This window comes from Ascaphus truei, chromosome 1, assembly GCF_040206685.1.
Source record: "Ascaphus truei isolate aAscTru1 chromosome 1, aAscTru1.hap1, whole genome shotgun sequence".
Lineage (NCBI taxonomy): Eukaryota > Metazoa > Chordata > Amphibia > Anura > Ascaphidae > Ascaphus > Ascaphus truei.
Window position 1 is genome coordinate 544,453,627 of NC_134483.1, and position 22,587 is coordinate 544,476,213.

The 22,587-nt window shown below is 46.6% G+C and overlaps 1 protein-coding gene across 2 annotated transcripts in view; it reads right to left on the reverse strand.

Moving 5' to 3' along the window:
- The window catches only part of LOC142467830 (transcription factor COE3-like), a 259,166-nt gene that overhangs the window by 105,746 nt on the left and 130,833 nt on the right, over nt 1–22,587 (reverse strand). For both annotated transcript variants that reach the window (XM_075573731.1, XM_075573722.1), the window contains exons 5-6: nt 15,497–15,570; nt 8,081–8,149 (exon numbers count right to left, since the gene is read on the reverse strand). In XM_075573731.1, coding sequence (XP_075429846.1) covers nt 8,081–8,149; nt 15,497–15,570 — 143 coding nt within the window. The remainder of the gene's footprint in view (nt 1–8,080; nt 8,150–15,496; nt 15,571–22,587) is intronic.

Consider the following 22,587-nt stretch of genomic DNA (forward strand, 5'->3'; position numbering starts at 1 on the left):
AATTTAAAGCCAATCGCACTGAACACTTACAAATTGAAAACAAGACAAAGATGTAAACAAAACAACACAGGACAAACCTCTCACAATACACAACAACTCTCTCAGTCAATATGAAATATGTAAATCGATCAGCTCTGTGTGTGTCTCTCTCTCTCCCAACAACACAGAGAATGAATAAAAATACACGCTGCCTTTAAATGGGCCGCTCAATCCAAAACATGCTTGCTTCGGCAGATTCAGCAAGAAGTTTAATTGGCGAACCTAACAGCACCCCGCCATGCACGCCGATACACCTGTGTGTGATCGGCAAATCATCGGCAGAGTGGGAGCAAATGTTTTCGGCTTGATTCGGAAGGGATTCGGCACTTATTGCATACGGAGAGGGAAAATCGCCACAATCATGCCGATAAGGTACCCTTGGCGATTGCACTTTTTCGGCGCTTACTGCATAGAGCCCCTAAAAAGGTAATCATTCTTCCTTTTGACGTGCCCAACATGGATCATTCCAACTTTTATCCAATGTCTTCTCCTGGAGGAGCATTCCATGAAAAACATATCCCCCCAGGTGTGAAGCAGGGGGTCTCTGGAACTGAGCCGTATTTAAATGAAGCTCTGGACACCCCCTGCTTCCTGAGATACCTACATCTGAAGGTGCTGCTGATATATCATGGAGGTATAAAGCTTCGAGGTCACGTGGGCCAACAGGAAGCCACAATGCATGATGGAGCTTTAAACCTCCATATTGTTAATCCTGAGGACAGAAATGGGGGCACCTTTGGAGGTATGTATCTCAGCAAGCAGAGGGTCACCGGAGCTGAAATGAACATGGTTAATCTCCGCAGACCCTCTGCTTCCCACCAATGCTTAAAAAGATAATTAACTCATTAAAAACTCCTGGGCCAAAATTCTCCTTTATTGTCACGGACAATATGCAGCCGCTCTCAGGAAGGAAAACCAGAGTGCTTCCATAGGACATGTCTCACCAATAACAACTGGCCCAGTCTCACGAATAAGGACAGGCCCAGTCTCACGAATAAGAACAGGCCCAGTCTCACCAATAACAACAGGCCCAGTCTCGCCAATAAGAACAGGCCCAGTCTCACCAATAAGAACAGGCCCAGTCTCACCAATAAGAACAGGCCCAGTCTCACCAATAAGAACATGCCCAGTCTCGCCAATAAGAACTTGCCCAGTCTCGCCAATAAGAACAGGCCCAGTCTCGCCAATAAGAACAGGCCCAGTCTCACCAATAAGAACAGGCCCAGTCTCATGAATAAGAACAGGCCAGTCTCACCAATAAGAACAGGCCCAGTCTCACCAATAAGAACAGGCCCAGTCTCACCAATAAGAACAGGCCCAGTCTCGCCAATAAGAACAGGCCCAGTCTCGCCAATAAGAACAGGACAAGTCTCACCAATAAGAACAGGCCCAGTCTCACCAATAAGAACAGGCCCAGTCTCACCAATAACAACAGGCCCAGTCTCACCAATAAGAACAGGACCAGTCTCACCAATAAGAACAGGCCCAGTCTCACCAATAAGAACAGGCCCAGTCTCACCAATAAGAACAGGCCCAGTCTCGCCAATAAGAACAGGCCCAGTCTCGCCAATAAGAACAGGCCCAGTCTCACCAATAAGAACAGGACCAGTCTCACCAATAAGAACAGGACCAGTCTCACCAATAAGAACAGGACCAGTCTCACCAACAACAACAGGCCCAGTCTCATGAATAAGAACAGGCCCAGTCTCACGAATAAGAACAGGCCCAGTCTCACCAATACGAACAGGCCCAGTCTCGCCAATAAGAACAGGCCCAGTCTCGCCAATAAGAACAGGCCCAGTCTCGCCAATAAGAACAGGCCCAGTCTCACCAATAAGAACAGGACCAGTCTCACCAATAACAACAGGCCCAGTCTCGCCAATAAGAACAGGCCCAGTCTCGCCAATAAGAACAGGCCCAGTCTCACCAATAAGAACAGGACCAGTCTCACCAATAAGTACAGGCCCAGTTTCACCAATAAGAACAGGACCAGTCTCACCAATAACAACAGGCCCAGTCTCACCAATAAGAACAGGCCCAGTCTCACCAATAAGAACAGGCCCAGTCTCGCCAATAAGAACAGGCCCAGTCTCGCCAATAACAACAGGCCCAGTCTCACCAATAAGAACAGGCCCAGTCTCACCAATAAGAACAGGCCCAGTCTCGCCAATAAGAACAGGCCCAGTCTCGCCAATAAGAACAGGCCCAGTCTCACCAATACGAACAGATATGCAGAATTACAGATCTGAGCTACAGTATGTGTTAGAAATTCAAACTTGATGATATTTATTCAGAAAAATGCACCTACTGCACATTCACCGCAAGAAATCAAAATGCACTATTTTACATCGACACAAAAACAAACCGTTAACCAGAGGAAATTATACCCTTCTGCACTTAAGTTATTTGATTGGTTGAAGTGCCAGTTTGACTGATTTCAGGAGAATGAATGTATTCTTTATTTATCTCAGACTTATGTTGTCTAAACAAAGAGAAGTGACTTGAAGTGGAAGGTTTTGTGTAACCGCCGCCCTCGGTGTTCGTCTCCGTGGGGAAGGAGAGCTACTTTATTGTGTTTTGACACAGTAAAAGCTGTCAGAGATGGCGCCCGAGGCGCAGCATTAGCTAAGTTCCTTTACCCCTCTCTGATGCCGGTATTCACTAATGCGCAACGCGGGTATTGCACTCCGAGCCGGCGCTAACTGCCCCTGACTTGAATGGATCCCACATCAAGGCTTCCTGAGTCCCAGCTTCATGTCCGTATATTTTTATCTGCTTTGCCTCGTGGGCATCACCTTGTGGTGTCAATATACAGAAAAAAAGGGGGAGTTACATGGCTCAAATATAACAGTGGGATCTAATCAAATTGTGCGCATCCTTTTATTCTCCCGTGTTTCCGGGAGTTGTAGGCACCTCCAGCAGTGACTGGGTTAAATGCCATTCCAGCAGGTGCTGAGTGGGACTGAGCCATTACCAGATTGGGATGTAAGGATGGTCCGGCTCTAAGCTGCTGTATCACAGCCCCTTCCCCATATACATTCTGCTGACTGACAGACGAAGCCGCGCTGCCACCTCACCCGCAGGACAGGGGAGATTGGCATCAGCAGGGACAAGACACTGGGAACTGTCACCCTGCCCCTATCACAGCCCTCACATCTCAGCCTATTCTTATGGTAAAACCTCCCCCCCTCCTGTAACGGTGCTTCGGGAGCTCACATAATGGAGGAGGAAGGAGGCAGAGAGCAGATAAGAAGCAGAATGTCACAGGCCGGAGACATGCAGCAAAGCCTCGGGCTTTTACTGCACCCCCAGTGCTCTACTGCGTGCTCTCCCAGTGCTCTCCCAGTGCTCTCCCAGTGCTCTCCCAGTGCTCTCCCAGTGCTCTCCCACAACCTCTCCCCCTGTGCTCTCCATGGGGAAGATTACACGTCACTTTCCCAGACCAAGCTCTTCACCCCTACCACACACAACACACAACACATCCTCAGTGATCTGACTCCAAAACTGTTCATGGTCCCAAGGTTCAGCAAAGTATCCGGCCGCTCCTCCTTGTCTTATCGTGCACCCCAAAACTGTAACAGTCTACCGGAGACTCTCACAGCCGCCACCAGTTCTTTCATAACTAAAGCTGTCTCACATGTTAACCTGGTCTGTAACTGTTACATACATCTATAATATAATAATAATAATAATAATAATAATAGCAGCATGTTCTTGTATAGTGCTGCTAGTTTTACAGAGACATTTTGCAGACACAGCCCCTGCCCCGTGGAGCTTACAATCTATGTGTTTGGTGCCCTGCTTCAATCTCAGTGCCAGAGCCAGTGTCTCTACTCACTGAGCCACTCCCTCTCCTGATATATACTATCTCTAACTGTGTGAGCAATGTCTTGTATATAATGTATAGCCCTGGAACATCACCTCCCTGGCGTGGGGCTCAGTCCCTGTACAAACTGCTTCTGCATATACAGTATGCAGAAATATTCAACAGAGGGCGGCACAATGGCAGAATAACATCTTACCTTTATGTGCTATAGGGACATGACAGCGTATCGGCGCACATGCATCCGGATATAGCACGTACAGGTATGTTTTTATTTCAATTAAGACTGTGTGCTACCCTCTTTTGAACATGTATTATATAGCGCCGACAAGCTATGCAGTGCTGTATATACACATAGAATTATATTATTCTTCCCTTTTTGTTTAATACCACTATATAAATAATATACAATACCATATACAATACACATTGATGAGCCCAAAAGGACTAACCAGCTGTCCTTGAATAGGTTTCTGACTTTGCACTCCCTTCCGTTTTCGGGAGCTCCGTGAATGGGGGTTAATAATGAAACTTGCTATAAATGATCCTTAGCCTTCACATTTACACACGTAACCCTAACAACTGTGCCACCGAAGAGATATAAAGAAACACATCATCCCCGTCACACAGGAGACGTGAAGACAGAGAGGTCGGGGCCATGAATGATGTGGTTGTGCTAAAGGAGCAGCTGAGCAGCGAGAAAGAAGTGGGTGGACTTGGTTGGGATTTCTTGTGACCTGAACAAGCCACGTTATCTCCCTGCGCCTTTGGCATCATCTTTAGATTGTAAGCTCTTTGGAGCAGGGTCTCGGTGTGCTTGCCCTGCACATTGTCTCTGCTCTGTGTGATAATAATATTATTATATCATGTTATCAGAAGCAGCTGACTTATCACCACGTTGCTTTGTCTCTCCCTCCCATTCTAGCTCTGTCCCTTTCCTGGGCACAGCACAGTGTCATCCAACAGATGCCAAAGGGGATTTCGTGACGATCTGATTTCTAAAACGTAAGCTTTCAAACCCACTTATAGTCCTTCCTGTATCCCCCTCGCTTCTTCTCGTTCTGTTACTACCATGTCACTCTCTTGTTCTATCACCTCCCAGCCCGCCGAATCACTGCTCCCAGGCTAGGAGAATGAATATTGATCAGGGATGTATCTTCCTAAGAGACCTGCCACTCAATACCTAGATATAACTTCCCCGCAGAACAAAACGGGTCAATCACATCATCCGTCATTCCATGGCTCCCAAAAGACAGCTTCCCCTCTGGTCTGCGTCCCCCCCCCCAAATCCCTTCCAAACAAACCTGCAGAGCACTGATATGTGCTGCCTACAATGAAGAGAAATCCCTTCTAGGGAGCTGGTACCATGTGGTTAATAGGACGTTGTGCTAACATCAGGGTGTTTCCATTGTGGACTAGCGCTGCTTTGTTTGGCAAAGAACCAGTTATCTCTAGGTATTGATGGACAAGTCCCGTAGAAGGACCTGTCTGATCAATAGAGTGGTCTTGTATTCAAGTAAGGACCCTGAACCTCTGAAGTGCAATAGGGCAGACAGAAGTGATACAAAATAGAAAGTAACAGACAGCAAAGTGACAGAGAGAGAAAAGAGGGGGGGGGCAGGAGAGAGGAAAAAAGAGAGAAGTTGAGAGCGAGGGAGATAACGGTGAAACTGATAGAGAGAGGAAGGAGAAGAAATCAGAGGAGAGAAAAAGAGGGCAGGAGAAAGTGAGTGAGAGAGAGAGGGAGAGAGAGAGAGAGAGAGAGAGAGAGAGAGAGAGAGAGAGAGAGAGAGAGAGACAGGAGAGAGACAGGAGAGAGAGGGAGGGAGAAGCGTTCAAGGCAGAGCTAGGTGAAGGAGGCTAAGCGATCCACAAAAAAACATGATACATGTGCTATGTCTTCGCATTCCCTATCCTGAGAGAAAGGGCCGGACAGATGAAGGCGCTGAATGACAGAGATGGTGATGGGATGTATGGGGAGAAGAGTTGGTCCCTCCGGTAACATCAGCAGATGTGAGCTTGGTCTCTGAGGACCTGATTGTATTGTAACCTTAACAACACGGGAGGTTACAGGTCGTACAAACGGGTCACATAATGTGAGCTGGGAATTCAATAACAAAGGAGATGTGCATTGTAAATGTGTCCGACAATGAATAATTTCTTTGGGTTTTCCAAAATCTAGCACCTATTGCATTTCGCGCAGAATTATTGAGCATATCCCCAATGCACATCGCATCACAGCGCATAACAGCGCATCGCATCACAGCGCATCGCATCACAGCGCATAACAGCGCAGCGCATCGCATCACAGCGCATCGCATCACATCGTATCGCATCATATCGCATCACAGCGCACCACATCACATCGCTAAAAGAAAAACTCTTTTGGGGGTGACCTTTGTTTGCCTCTACAATAGCCCAATAAATGATTTCCCTTCTCCTGCCTTTTGGTCTATGGTCCTGTAAAGGACGGTGTCCCGCGTAATGTCTGTGCATCAATAGTGCATTAATAGTGCATCAATAGTGCATCAATAGTGCATCAATAGTGCATCAATAGTGCAGCAAAAGCAGCCACGTAAATCCATGGTTCAATGTATCCCATGGTGCGATGTATCCCATGGTGCGTGTGTGCTTATGGTGCGATGTATCCCATGGTGCGTGTGTGCTTATGGTGCGATGTATCCCATGGTGCGTGTGTGCTTATGGTGCGATGTATCCCATGGTGCGTGTGTGCTTATAGTGCGATGTATCCCATGGTGCGTGTGTGCTTATGGTGCGATGTATCCCATGGTGCGTGTGTGCTTATGGTGTGATGTATCCCATGGTGCGTGTGTGCTTATGGTGCGATGTATCCCATGGTGTGTGTGTGCTTATGGTGCGATGTATCCCATGGTGCGTGTGTGCTTATGGTGCAATGTATCCCATGGTGCAATGTATCCCATGGTGCGATGTATCCCATGGTGCGTGTGTGCTTATGGTGCGATGTATCCCATGGTGCGTGTGTGCTTATGGTGCGATGTATCCCATGGTGTGTGTGTGCTTATGGTGTATCTGATTTGCACTATGGTTCACATTGATGCACAATTAAGAAGCCTTAAATAAAGGACTGTAATAACACGACTGGACATGGTACATACATGCCAGATGGGCGCTATATGTGGCGTAAGCCCGTGGGGAATAAACACGCCTACACAATAAACACACCTACACGCCGCCTGGTGGATCATCAGATTTCCGACCTTCGTGCAATACGCCATCGGCATCATTTTTTTTTGTCAACTAAATGGAGTTGCTGCGAGCTTCGCGCCCCCGGTGGCGCCCGTGCAAGGATCTAGCTCTACGACTCCTCATTAACTGTAACTCAGCCAATCGATCTTCGATGCCACGAGACACCGGGCAGAACGTTCCCGTGGAAGGAAAGCATGGGGCCACGTTTACCACGCTGTGCTGGACGTTCTCTCCGGCGGACGTTTGGTCGCAGTTGTTTCGCCGTGTGACCACCAGTGTTTAGCCACAAGTGACCTCGCCGCCGGGACACTCAGCAGCCGGCCAATTTGTCGCCAAGGCAAGTCCCGAACTTTAACCTGTGCCCTAAAAACATCTAATACCAATGCTACCCTTAACCCTAAAAACGTTAATCCCGTTACACTAAAACCCCTTACCCTAACCGCTGAAACCCCTTACCCTAACCGCTGAAACCCCTTATCCTACACGCTAAAACCTCTTACCCTAACCGCTAAAACCCCCTACCTTACCCGCTAAAACCCCTTACCCTACCCGCTAAAACCACTTACCCTACCCGCTAAAACCCCTTACCCTACCCGCTAAAACCCCCTACCCTACCCGCTAAAAACCCCTTACCGTACCCGCTAAAACCCGTTAAATTAACCCCCTACCCTGACCACTAAAACCCTTAAAGTTAATCCCCGGTGGGGCCCAAACGCCACGACCAAATGTCCCTTTTCAGTTTTCTGGCCGTTCCCTGATTGGGCCGGTATGTCTTTACTTGTAGGATGAACCTATATCTGCTCAGCAATACTATTCCCTATGAGCGTACACTGCTGGAAGACGCCCTACGGCCCAATCATGGTGTCTTATGACATAGCAACACTTAGTAAACAAGCAACATCATATGAGTTAAATACCCGGCGTTTTCAGGGTGAGGTGTGAGATATTTACAGTACAGCATCATTGTGTTACCCGTGAGACAGTCCCTACCTGTCTATGATTACTGGGTCCGAGGGCGTCTCATTCCGGTTCCCACAGCTCTTCTTGTCGCAACACCGGCTGTAACAAAGCAGAACAGGTGATAATGAGATAAAGCTGCTCTGAGAACAATGCACACAGTGTATAAGAAGTGACATACAGTATTAGGGGAGCTGGAGACTAGTTCATACCAGCAAACACAAAGCCTGCTCCAACATCTGGAGCGTTGGGTTATGTACTCTTGGTAAGTAAGGCTGGTCATTTCAATAACAGCGTCATTAATCAAAGGTTTAAATACACGTGTTTTACCCGGAAAGATACACTGGGAGGAATGAGTCCTTTTCAAGTATGTTCTAGGTCAAGAGTGGCCAACACCCGTCCTCAAGGTCAACCAATATGTCAGGGTTTAAGGATATCCTTCCTTCCGCACAGATTGCTCAATTAGTGGCTCAGTTTCTGACTGAGTCCACCTGTGCTGAAGCAGGGACATCCTTAAATCCTGACTTGTTGGTGGACCTTGAGGACTGGCATTGGCCACCCCTGTTCTAGGTACTTTTAAAGAACCCACACACAGCACTGAGCAGAATCAGCTGTTGGACATGGATAAAGTAGGACACAGCTGTGATCCTGAAGGTTCTGCACTTGGAGTCTTGAGAACGACAAGTAAACTCTTCCAGATTCTTTACTAGACCATTGACACCATGAGCAGGGGGGTGGGTTAGGGTGGTAAATTCCTGAATAAAGAAGAACACAACATATCCCAGTATAACTCAGAATATCTTTGAGTTCCCATAGGATTTAATGGCGGGGCTAGTGCAGCTGGCTACATCTGCAAATGGGTAACATTTCCTGAATGTCTTTGAAAATGAAACCAGAATTGTTTTTATTGAACATACGGCAAAGGGAAAACATTGAACATTAAAGGATATCATGCAAAAGGAGTTGGTTCACTTCCCTGATTTTTTTCCCCATTTTTTTTAACCAAAAATCACAATTACAGATATTCCCTCCGTTGCTTGAGAAGTAGGACATTAGAAACTAATAATGAATAAAGAAGAGTGAAGAAAGATGGAGTTTGGACCTTAACACATAAAGGTGTCTAAGAGCTTTGAACCAGCAATGCACTACTCTCAAATATTCATTTCCGTCTTGTAAAGGGTTACTGACTCTAAACCAATTCTGCGACAATCCTGATAACTGTAAATAAAGGCTTTAATACAAAGAGTACATTAAAGAATACATGTGTGCATTCCAGGGGTCCCTCCAGTGGATACTGGGCGAACATTCCAATCAGAGTGCTCCATTCTAGAGCTGCGAACTTTGCCGAACGAAGCATTCTGATGGGTTAATTTCTCAGCCCTTGCGATTTTGACTCTACTGGAAAGTGTTGTTGGCTGCTCCATGCTTCACTAACCCGAATCCTTAAAAGAAAATCAGACTGTAATACTGTAGTTCTTCTGAAACCCAACCTTTGGGACAAACAAGTGAAAGTGTTTGCAACAGTTACCATGCTGTGAATCATCAAAAACTACCGGAGAGACCAACTCAAATACTGCAAGTGAGGAAACCTAGAATCAACTGTGTCCTCTTTTATACCAGACTTCCATCTGTGCTCTCCTCATTTCCTACCCTTTTGCCTCTTATGGATCAGACTCCCATCTGTGCTCTCCTGGTCTCCTAACCTTGTGTCCTCTTATGGACCACACTCCCGTCTGTGCTCTCCTGGTCTCCTACCCTTGTGTCCTCTTATGGACCAGACTCCCATCTGTGCTCTCGTGGTCTCCTACCCATATGTCCTCTTATGGACCAGACTCCCATATTTTCTCTAGTGTTCTTCTACCCTTGTGTCCTCTTATGGACTAGACTTCCATCTGTTCTCTAGTGTTCTCCTACCCTTGTGTCCTCTTATGGACCAGACTCCCGTATGTTCTCTCGTGGTCTCCTACCCTTGTGTTCTCTTATGGACCAGATTCCCGGCTGTGCTCTCCTGGTCTCCTACCCTTGTGTCCTCTTATGGACCAGACTCCCGTATGTTCTCTCGTGGGCTCCCACCAGGACAATCATTTCATAGAGGACACACTCATCTTTAAGTACATTGGGGTTTATTCAAAGCCCCAGCCAAGATTGGAACTGGAAAACGCATTTATGCAGGCGTGTAACACTGTGTCTAATATAGTTAATATTTTTTACATAGTTTAAATATACATTTAAAACATTTTCAAATAGAAGCCATAAAGCACGCTGGCAAATTCCATTCCTTTTACAGCTAAAAATGCCGTCTTGGTGTCAGAGTTGCAGTGATCTGAGCTGTGTTACAAGGTATTTCATGAACATTCAAAATGATGGACACAAGCGTTACTGCATCAAATTTCAGCAATGTGTCTCAACAATTGAAAACTTCTGGAGCATCTGGCAGAAAAGTACGGTATGTGAGCAGGATAGAAAAGGCTGAGCAGCAATATATACACATACTGTATGTGTGTGTGTGTGTGTATATGTATATATCTATATATATCTATATATATATATCTATATATATATATAAATGTATATATATATATAGATATATATATACTGTATATATATCCAATAAATATCACTTGTGAACACATTCACGTCACTGCCTTTCACCATCATCACCTAACATACAGTGCTCCCACTGCAGGAAGGGATTCAGTGAAATGACATGCAAATGAGCACACAGTGTGTCACCGTTTGCCTGAAATCCATTTTCACTTGGAACAACTGGTCTGCTGCTCAAACAGCTTTTAAGCACAGCATGGGATTAGATTCAAAGCCGCGTGTGTGTGTGTGTGTGTGTGTGTGTGTGTGTGTGTGTGTGTGTGTGTGTGTGTGTGTGTGTGTGTGTGTGTGTGTGTGTGTGTGTGTGTGTGTTTGTGTGTGTGTGTGTGTGTGTGTGTGTGTATAGTGCAGAGTAAATGAGTACTTCGGTGATAATACTATAAGACCAGCTTTCGTGAGTTCTCCTCTCTTTCTAATACAAATAAAAGGTATCACCTAATACTGAAGTACTCATCAACTCTGCAGTATTGCAACTGGACTAACACAGCTATTTCTACTATATCTATATAATATATGACCCTCTAAGGCAGAAGTGCACAAACTGGGGGGCGCAAGTTTTTCGGGGGGGGGGAGGCTGGGTTTTATTTACAGAGGCCCTGCGCTCTTCCCCAAAGCAATTAAATTAAATGCCAGGGGAGGTGCGAGGCCTCTTTAGGTCTCTCTTACTTGGTCTCATCCGCCTCTTCGGTGACGTGTTGCCATGACAACGAGGCATCAAATGATGCAGCGGGGTCAAATGGTAACGCGTTGCCATGGCAATGCAACGTACATGATGTCATGACGTCATATGACACTGCCATGCCACGGAGCCGGTAAGAAGGGTGGGGGCACTAGCAGGGGGGGACACCAGGCAGGAGGGTGCATGCAGAAAAGTTTGTGCACCTCTGCTCTAAGGGTTAACCTCCCCCCACCAGTCTTTGTGTAGGGCCTCACCCTGTATGAGTGTAGTTTTGAATGTGGTGTAGGCCTGGTTATACCAGGGAAGTCCCACTGGGAGTGGTCAGGAATCACCAGGCGGGGAGCCTGCTGATGCTGCTTTGGCTTGGTCTCCCACCCCTTAGGAGAACTGCGATCACTAGAGATGTTGGGCTAATAGGGGATGTGAAGGATGACAACCATTGCCTGCCTCTGCCAGGTGAGAACCCAGGAGCCCCTCCACCAAAAGAGTTTGGCCTGTTCAAGTTGTTATAATAAAGACTTCCTGCTTCCACCCTGCCCAAATCCTCTGGTATTGCCAGCCTCTCAGTGACAGCAAACCAGTGCACCTCCTGGATAGCACAGTGACTAGTAACCATCCCCTTCAATTCTAACCCCCACCATCATGACAGGAAGGTGGAGGTAGAGGATGTAGAGGTAGGTGTTGGTAGATGGCTGCCACGAGCAGAGAGACAGAGGGTAGAAGCTGGACAGTCTGAACCTCGAAGGAAGACAATGAAACAGATGGACGCATCGGGGGGAGCAGATATCCACAGCGGGTGAAGAGGTGGTGATCAACCCCTCAACCCCGGCCATTGGGGCATGGGGTGTGAGAGAAAGGTCTATCACTGCAGTCTCCCCAGCAGAGTCATGTTGTAAGAGCCAGGTTTCTATTAGAGCAAAGAGCTGAAGAGAGCGAGAGCAGAAGAGGTCCTATACAACCAGAACCTTGTTAGTCAGAGAGCGGACATTCCAGGGGGCTCAGGACAAAGAAGTGAAACAAGGAATAGCTATTAAGTTAGATAGGTTAGCACCCTTAGCAGGGGGGAGGCAGGGAAACATGGGTGAGAGCAGGTGTGAATATGGCTGGATCCAGGATTAGGAGAGATCTCCCCAGCAGCAAGAAGGTGTAGTGAGAGAGAAAAGAGGTGAGAAGAGGATTTATGGGGGTGCTTTTTAGTGAGGGGTACAGAGTAAGCTGGGATGGAGGTTTTTTTTAAGCTGGAGGGAAGGAGAGGTGAAGAAATGTGAGAACGTGGTGAGAATAGAAAAGTTTACAACGGAGTAAGGAAACTGCAAGCCGAGAAAGTAAAAGGAAGGGCATACTGGGATGCAGATAATAAGGAAAGACAACTGTAAGAGCAGGACCTTCCCAGAGAGTGCAGGATATGAGGAGGACGATTTGTAAGAGTAGAGTAGTATATATTTATTTTTAACTGACTCAACAAAAAACTACAAATATGGCCATGAGGTCATGAACAGAAAGTCAAAGTGTCATCTCCCGATGTCACCTCTCCCGATGTCACCTCTCCCGATGTCACCTCTCCCGATGTCACCTCTCCCGATGCCATCTCTCCCGATGCCATCTCTCCCGATGTCACCTCTCCCGATGTCACCTCTCCCGATGTCACCTCTCCCGATGCCATCTCTCCCGATGTCACCTCTCCCGATGCCATCTCTCCCGATGTCACCTCTCCCGATGCCAGCTCTAATGATGCCATCTCTCCCGATGCCATCTCTCCCAATGCCACCTCTCCCGATGCCAGCTCTCCAAATGCCACCTCTCCCGATGCCACCTCTCCCGATGCCATCTCTCCCGATGCCATCTCTCCCAATGCCATCTCTCCCGATGCCACCTCTCCCGATGCCAGCTCTCCCAATGCCACCTCTCCCAATGCCACCTCTCCCGATGCCAGCTCTCCCAATGCCAGCTCTCCCAATGCCATCTCTCCCAATGCCATCTCTCCCGATGCCACCTCTCCCGATGCCACCTCTCCCGATGCCAGCTCTCCCAATGCCAGCTCTCCCGATGCCAGCTCTCCCAATGCCAGCTCTCCCAATGCCAGCTCTCCCAATGCCACCTCTCCCGATGCCAGCTCTCCCAATGCCAGCTCTCCCAATGCCAGCTCTCCCAATGCCAGCTCTCCCAATGCCATCTCTCCCAATGCCATCTCTCCCGATGCCACCTCTCCCAATGCCACCTCTCCCTATGCCACCTCTCCCGATGCCAGCTCTCCCAATGCCAGCTCTCCCGATGCCATCTCTCCCAATGCCACCTCTCCCGATGCCACCTCTCCCGATGCCAGCTCTCCCGATGCCAGCTCTCCCGATGCCAGCTCTCCCAATGCCTTCTCTCCCTAATGCCAGCTCTCCCAATGCCAGCTCTCCCGATGCCATCTCTCCCAATGCCACCTCTCCCGATGCCACCTCTCCCGATGCCAGCTCTCCCAATGCCAGCTCTCCCAATGCCAGCTCTCCCGATGCCAGCTCTCCCAATGCCTTCTCTCCCTAATGCCAGCTCTACCAATGTCATCTATCCCGATGACATCGCAACTTTCTATTGGTTGACGGAGCAAGCTAAACTCTGTAGCCATTTTGCCACTGGGCGAGTACAATGGGTCAGTTCCAGGGGACCTCCCGTGTCAGGTAACAATAGTACAAATAGTGCAGCTCTGACTTGTGCTTTACACAATGTGCACTGTGTATTCTGTGCTATTTATTACTGTGTTGCTGAGATAGATTTATAATGTAATCCTGCAGACTATCAAGCAGTTAAACATACGTAAAGAAATGTTAGATATGACAGAATAGTGACTCCGTGCTATGACTTTTTTTGCCATCCCCACTTGTGTTGCTAAATTGGATTAAACCTTTAATATCCCCCTAACTACTTCCATTCCTAAGCATTAGAACACATAGAATCCAGATGTGCACTACTGATGTTCCTCGCAATGCAGAATAGGTCTCGCCGCCGACAGGGAAGGGGTTAAATGGAAGCCATGCATCGTACACATCTTGTGCTTTGTTTTGCATAGTAAATAGTGAAGACCTCTCTGTCTACAAAAGGGTAAAAACTCCCAACACACACACACATACACACATACAGACACACAAACACACATACATACACACACACACATACACATACACACATACACATTTCTGAGATATAGAAAACAGAAACAAAAAATTCACGATTTCCAGAAATGTCCTTTTTAAAATGTAAGATGTCTTTATTTGTCGGAATCGGTCCTGAATCATTCATTGGTAAGTAGCCAAGGCTTCAAATGAACAAATAACCCATCATTTTTCCTCTTATTTCTCTCTTATTTCCTAGAAATATGAGCATTTCAACGTCCCCAAGTTTTATGGATATAAGCGCATTCTTTGTGTATAGTTCATCATCAGAAACCAGGGCCGACCCCACCCTGATCCATCCCAAGTATGAACACAGCGAAACAGCTGAACACTGACCCCAAAGTCTCATCAGCAAGGGATATGCCCGTTGTACAAAGGAAAAACAGCAGAGGTCACAGGGAACACCCACAGTAACAGCAGTTGTATCGTCACTGTGTGTTTACGAAACATAGACTATGATAGCGGAGCTTCGCTCACCGTGTTTGTCCTTTATTTGTATCTGTTGGAAACTTCCGACTCTATAACAGCCTTTGGTTTCTTTTAATATTTAGCGAGGAAGGGCGGGGGGCCGTGCTGGTCCTATCTTCCATGTGGGGAGAGGGAGTAGGGGGTATGATACCTTTAATTGGGCCAACTTCATCGGGTCCCACCCTGAGAGGTGGGAAAGCTTGTAACACATCAACAACTTGTTGGTCCAATAAAAGGCACCACACCCGTACTCCATCTCCCTCCTCTGCTACTACTTTCAATATTTAGGATATCCTATGTCTATCCCAAACATTTTTTAAATCCCTAACTGTATTGGACATACCACTTCTGCTGGGGGGGGGGAGGGGTGATGGATGCATGGAACAGCCTTCCCGTGGCAGTGGCAAACATACTAACAATTAGAAATGCCAGACAGATAACAGAAAGAGGATGAGACCCAAGGATAAAAGTGATGGACCTGTGTATTCCAACCTAATTCACTCTGTTTCTATCATCTTCCGGCGATCGATGCCTCGTCCTCACCTGCACATGATCTCGTGGGTGAGGAGCACACGACACATCTCCGGATTTTTGTCCTGGCCTTCATAGATGATCGCCTGTCAAGATAGAGCAGCAGGTAAGAAGGAGCCAGGGAAGGGCCATACAATGGTGAGTGTTACTGGAAGTGACGGCTTTTATGTGAACGGTAACGCACTCACAGAGATGTTCCAAACCACAACCAGTAACCAATCGTTACGTTCCTAAGTGCCTCAAATTTCCAGCTTACTTAGTGCAGCGGTTCTGAACCTGGGGTCATGACCCCCGGAGGTACGTGAAGCCTCATCAAGGCCTACATGATATATATATATATTGGGCGTATACAGAAAATGACCTATGTAATGTATCCCCCAAGTGACTTACAAAGAAAAGTAGCTGTGTGATTTTAGTGTTTCAATCTTTGCATGTACTTGTTATATTTTATTATATATTTTTGGGCACCCCGGCACCCCGGATGCGCGCACATGAGATACCCGTCACCCTCGCTAGCTCCGCACAAGTACCGTAAGTGTCAGAAGGAATATTTGTTACAGTATTACAGAAGTATAGCGAGTGTCTGAGCGGGTCCTTGTTACATTATTACAGAAGTATAGCGAGTGTCTGAGCGGGTCCTTGTTACAGTATTACAGAAGTATAGCGAGTGTCTGCGCGGGACCTTGTTACAGTATTACAGAAGTATAGCGAGTGTCTGAGTGGGTCCTTGTTACAGTATTACAGAACTATAGTGAGTGTCTGAGCGGGTCCTTGTTACAGTATTACAGAAGTATAGCGAGTATCTGAGCGGGTCCTCGTTACAGTATTACAGAAGTATAGCGAGTATCTGAGCGGGTCCTCGTTACAGTATTACAGAAGTATAGCGAGTATCTGAGCGGGTCCTCGTTACAGTATTACAGAAGTATAGTGAGTGCCTGAGCGGGTCCTCGTTACAGTATTACAGAAGTATAGCGAGTGTCTGAGCGGGTCCTTGTTACAGTATTACAGAAGCATAGCGAGTGTCTGAGCGGGTCCTTGTTACAGTATTACAGAAGTATAGCGAGTGTCTGAGCGGGACCTTGTTACAGTATTACAGAAGTATAGCGAGTGTCTGCGCGGGTCCTTGTTACAGTATTACAGAAGTATAGCGAGTGTCTGAGCGGGTCCTTGTTACAGTATTACAGAAGTATAGCGAGTGTCTGAGCGGGTCCTTGTTACAGTATTACAGAAGTATAGCGAGTGTCTGAGCGGGTCCTTGTTACAGTATTACAGAAGTATAGTGAGTGTCTGAGCGGGTCCTTGTTACAGTATTACAGAAGTATAGCGAGTGTCTGAGCGGATCCTTGTTAAAGTATTACAGAAGTATAGCGAGTGTCTGAGCGGGTCCTTGTTACAGTATTACAGAAGTATAGCGAGTGTCTGAGCGGGTCCTTGTTACAGTATTACAGAAGTATAGCGAGTGTCTGAGCGGGTCCTTGTTTCAGTATTACAGAAGTATAGCGAGTGTCTGAGCGGGTCCTCGTTACAGTATTACAGAAGTATATCGAGTGTCTGAGCGGGTCCTCGTTACAGTACTACAGAAGTATAGTGAGTGTCTGAGCGGGTCCTTGTTACAGTATTACAGAAGTATAGCGAGTGTCTGAGCGGGTCCTTGTTACAGTATTACAGAAGTATAGCGAGTGTCTGAGCGGGTCCTTGTTACAGTATTACAGAAGTATAGCGAGTGTCTGAGCGGGTCCTTGTTACAGTATTACAGAAGTATAGCGAGTGTCTGAGCGGGTCCTTGTTACATTATTACAGAAGTATAGCGAGTGTCTGAGCGGGTCCTTGTTACAGTATTACAGAAGTATAGTGAGTGTCTGAGCGGGTCCTTGTTACAGTATTACAGAAGTATAGCGAGTGTGTGAGCGGGTCCTTGTTACAGTATTACAGAAGTATAGTGAGTGTCTGAGCGGGTCCTTGTTACAGTATTACAGAAGTATAGTGAGTGTCTGAGCGGGTCCTTGTTACAGTATTACAGAAGTATAGCGAGTGTCTGAGCGGGTCCTTGTTACAGTATTACAGAAGTATAGCGAGTGTCTGAGCGGGTCCTTGTTACAGTATTACAGAAGTATAGCGAGTGTCTGAGCGGGTCCTTGTTACAATATTACAGAAGTATAGCGAGTGCCTGAGCGGGTCCTTGTTACAGTATTACAGAAGTATAGCGAGTGTCTGAGCAGGTCCTTGAGACAGTATAACAGAAGTACAGTATAGCGAGTGTCTGAGCGGGTCCTTGTTACAGTATTACAGAAGTATAACGAGTGTCTGAGCGGGTCCTTGTTACAGTATTACAGAAGTATAGCGAGTGTCTGAGCGGGTCCTTGTTACAGTATTACAGAAGTATAGCGAGTGTCTGAGCGGGTCCTTGTTACAGTATTACAGAAGTATAGCGAGTGTCTGAGCGGGTCCTTGTTACAGTATTACAGAAGTATAGCGAGTGTCTGAGCGGGTCCTTGTTACAGTATTACAGAAGAATAGCGAGTGTCTGAGCGGGTCCTTGTTACAGTATTACAGAAGTATAGCGAGTGTCTGAGCGGGTCCTTGTTACAGTATTACAGAAGTATAGCGAGTGTCTGAGCGGGTCCTTGTTACAGTATTACAGAAGTATAGCGAGTGTCTGAGCGGGACCTTGTTACAGTATTACAGAAGTATAGCGAGTGTCTGAGCGGGTCCTTGTTACAGTATTACAGAAGTATAGCGAGTGTCTGAGCGGGTCCTTGTTACAGTATTACAGAAGTATAGCGAGTGTCTGAGCGGGTCCTTGTTACAGTATTACAGAAGTATAGTGAGTGTCTGAGCGGGTCCTTGTTACAGTATTACAGAAGTATAGCGAGTGTCTGAGCGGGTCCTTGTTACAGTATTACAGAAGTATAGCGAGTGTCTGAGCGGGTCCTTGTTACAGTATTACAAAAGTATAGTGAGTGTCTGAGCGGGTCCTTGTTACATTATTACGGAAGTATAGCGAGTGTCTGAGCGGGTCCTTGTTACAGTATTACAGAACTATAGCGAGTGTCTGAGCGGGTCCTTGTTACAGTATTACAGAAGTATAGCGAGTGTCTGAGCGGGTCCTTGTTACAGTATTACAGAAGTATAGTGAGTGTCTGAGCGGGTCCTTGTTACAGTATTACAGAAGTATAGCGAGTGTCTGAGCGGGTCCTTGTTACAGTATTACAGAAGTATAGCGAGTGTCTGAGCGGGTCCTTGTTACAGTATTACAGAAGTATAGCGAGTGTCTGAGCGGGTCCTTGTTACAGTATTACAGAAGTATAGCGAGTGTCTGAGCGGGTCCTTGTTACAGTATTACAGAAGTATAGCGAGTGTCTGAGCGGGTCCTTGTTACAGTATTACAGAAGTATAGCGAGTGTGTGAGCGGGTCCTTGTTACAGTATTACAGAAGTATAGCGAGTGTGTGAGCGGGTCCTTGTTACAGTATTACAGAAGTATAGCGAGTGTCTGCGCGGGTCCTTGTTACAGTATTACAGAAGTATAGCGAGTGTCTGAGCGGGTCCTTGTTACAGTATTACAGAAGAATAGCGAGTGTCTGAGCGGGTCCTTGTTACAGTATTACAGAAGTATAGCGAGTGTCTGAGCGGGTCCTTGTTACAGTATTACAGAAGTATAGCGAGTGTCTGAGCGGGTCCTTGTTACAGTATTACAGAAGTATAGTGAGTGTCTGAGCGGGTCCTTGTTACAGTATTACAGAAGTATAGCGAGTGTCTGAGCGGGACCTTGTTACAGTATTACAGAAGTATAGCGAGTGTCTGAGCGGGTCCTTGTTACAGTATTACAGAAGTATAGCGAGTGTCTGAGCGGGTCCTTGTTACAGTATTACAGAAGTATAGCGAGTGTCTGAGCGGGTCCTTGTTACAGTATTACAGAAGTATAGCGAGTGTCTGAGCGGGTCCTTGTTACAGTATTACAGAAGTATAGCGAGTGTCTGAGCGGGTCCTTGTTACAGTATTACAAAAGTATAGTGAGTGTCTGAGCGGGTCCTTGTTACAGTATTACGGAAGTATAGCGAGTGTCTGAGCGGGTCCTTGTTACAGTATTACAGAAGTATAGCGAGTGTCTGAGTGGGTCCTTGTTACAGTATTACAGAAGTATAGTGAGTGTCTGAGCGGGTCCTTGTTACAGTATTACAGAAGTATAGCGAGTGTCTGAGCGGGTCCTTGTTACAGTATTACAGAAGTATAGCGAGTGTCTGAGCGGGTCCTTGTTACAGTATTACAGAAGTATAGCGAGTGTCTGAGCGGGTCCTTGTTACAGTATTACAGAAGTATAGCGAGTGTCTGAGCGGGTCCTTGTTACAGTATTACAGAAGTATAGCGAGTGTCTGAGCGGGTCCTTGTTACAGTATTACAGAAGTATAGCGAGTGTGTGAGCGGGTCCTTGTTACAGTATTACAGAAGTATAGCGAGTGTCTGAGCGGGTCCTTGTTACAGTATTACAGAAGTATAGCGAGTGTGTGAGCGGGTCCTTGTTACAGTATTACAGAAGTATAGCGAGTGTCTGCGCGGGTCCTTGTTACAGTATTACAGAAGTATAGCGAGTGTCTGCGCGGGTCCTTGTTACAGTATTACAGAAGTATAGCGAGTGTCTGAGTGGGTCCTTGTTACAGTATTACAGAAGAATAGCGAGTGTCTGAGCGGGTCCTTGTTACAGTATTACAGAAGTATAGCGAGTGTCTGAGCGGGTCCTTGTTACAGTATTACAGAAGTATAGCGAGTGTCTGAGCGGGTCCTTGTTACAGTATTACAGAAGTATAGTGAGTGTCTGAGCGGGTCCTTGTTACAGTATTACAGAAGTATAGCGAGTGTCTGAGCGGGACCTTGTTACAGTATTACAGAAGTATAGCGAGTGTCTGAGCGGGTCCTTGTTACAGTATTACAGAAGTATAGCGAGTGTCTGAGCGGGTCCTTGTTACAGTATTACAGAAGTATAGCGAGTGTCTGAGCGGGTCCTTGTTACAGTATTACAGAAGTATAGCGAGTGTCTGAGCGGGTCCTTGTTACAGTATTACAGAAGTATAGCGAGTGTCTGAGCGGGTCCTTGTTACAGTATTACAAAAGTATAGTGAGTGTCTGAGCGGGTCCTTGTTACAGTATTACGGAAGTATAGCGAGTGTCTGATTGGGTCCTTGTTACAGTATTACAGAAGTATAGCGAGTGTCTGAGCGGGTCCTTGTTACAGTATTACAGAACTATAGCGAGTGTCTGAGCGGGTCCTTGTTACAGTATTACAGAAGTATAGCGAGTGTCTGAGCGGGTCCTTGTTACAGTATTACAGAAGTATAGTTAGTGTCTGAGCGGGTCCTTGTTACAGTATTACAGAAGTATAGCGAGTGCCTGAGCGGGTCCTTGTTACAGTATTACAGAAGTATAGTGAGTGTCTGCGCGGGTCCTTGTTACAGTATTCTAGAAGTATAGCGAGTGTCTGTGCGGGTCCTTGTTACAGTATTACAGAAGTATAGCGAGTGTCTGAGCGGGTCCTTGTTACAGTATTACAGAAGTATAGCGAGTGTCTGAGCGGGTCCATGTTACAGTATTACAGAAGTATAGTGAGTTTGTGAGCGGGTCCTTGTTACAGTATTACAGAAGTATAGCGAGTGTCTGAGCGGGTCCTTGTTACAGTATTACAGAAGTATAGTGAGTGTCTGAGCGGGTCCTTGTTACAGTATTACAGAAGTATAGCGAGTGTCTGAGCGGGTCCTTGTTACAGTATTACAGAAGTATAGCGAGTGTCTGAGCGGGTCCTTGTTACAGTATTACAGAAGTATAGTGAGTGTCTGAACGGGTCCTTGTTACAGTATTACAGAAGTATAGCGAGTGTCTGAGCGGGTCCTTGTTACAGTATAACAGAAGTATAGCGAGTGTCTGAGCGGGTCCTTGTTACAGTATTACAAAAGTATAGCGAGTGTCTGAGCGGGTCCTTGTTACAGTATTACAGAAGTATAGCGAGTGTCTGAGCGGGTCCTTGTTACAGTATTACAGAAGTAAAGCGAGTGTGTGAGCGGGTCCTTGTTACAGTATTACAGAAGTATAGCGAGTGTCTGAGCGGGTCCTTGTTACAGTATTACAGAAGTATAGCGAGTGTCTGAGCGGGTACTTTTTACAGTATTACAGAAGTATAGTGAGTGTCTGAGCGGGTCCTTGTTACAGTATTACAGAAGTATAGCGAGTGTCTGAGCGGGTCCTTGTTACAGTATTACGGAAGTATAGCGAGTGTCTGAGCGGGTCCTTGTTACAGTATTACGGAAGTATAGCGAGTGTCTGAGCGGGTCCTTGTTACAGTATTACGGAAGTATAGCGAGTGTCTGAGCGGGTCCTTGTTACAGTATTACAGAAGTATAGCGAGTGTCTGAGCGGGTCCTTGTTACAGTATTACAGAAGAATAGCGAGTGTGTGAGCGGGTCCTTGTTACAGTATTACAGAAGTATAGCGAGTGTCTGAGCGGGTCCTTGTTACAGTATTACAGAAGTATAGTGAGTGTCTGAGCGGGTCCTTGTTACAGTATTACAGTAGTATAGCGAGTGCCTGAGCGGGTCCTTGTTACAGTATTACAGAAGTATAGTGAGTGTCTGTGCGGGTCCTTGTTACAGTATTACAGAAGTATAGCGAGTGTCTGAGTGCGTCCTTGTTACAGTATTACAGAAGTATAGCGAGTGTCTTAGTGGGTCCTTGTTACAGTATTACAGAAGTATAGCGAGTGTCTGAGCGGGTCCTTGTTACAGTATTACAGAAGTATAGCGAGTGTCTGAGCGGGTCCTTGTTACAGTATTACAGAAGTATAGCGAGTGTCTGAGTGGGTCCTTGTTACAGTATTACAGAAGTATAGCGAGTGTCTGAGCGGGTCCTTGTTACAGTATTACAGAAGTATAGCGAGTGTCTGAGTGGGTCCTTGTTACAGTATTACAGAAGTATAGCGAGTGTCTGAGCGGGTCCTTGTTACAGTATTACAGAAGTATAGTGAGTGTCTGAGCGGGTCCTTGTTACAGTATTACAGAAGTATAGCGAGTGTCTGAGCGGGTCCTTGTTACAGTATTACAGAAGTATAGCGAGTGTCTG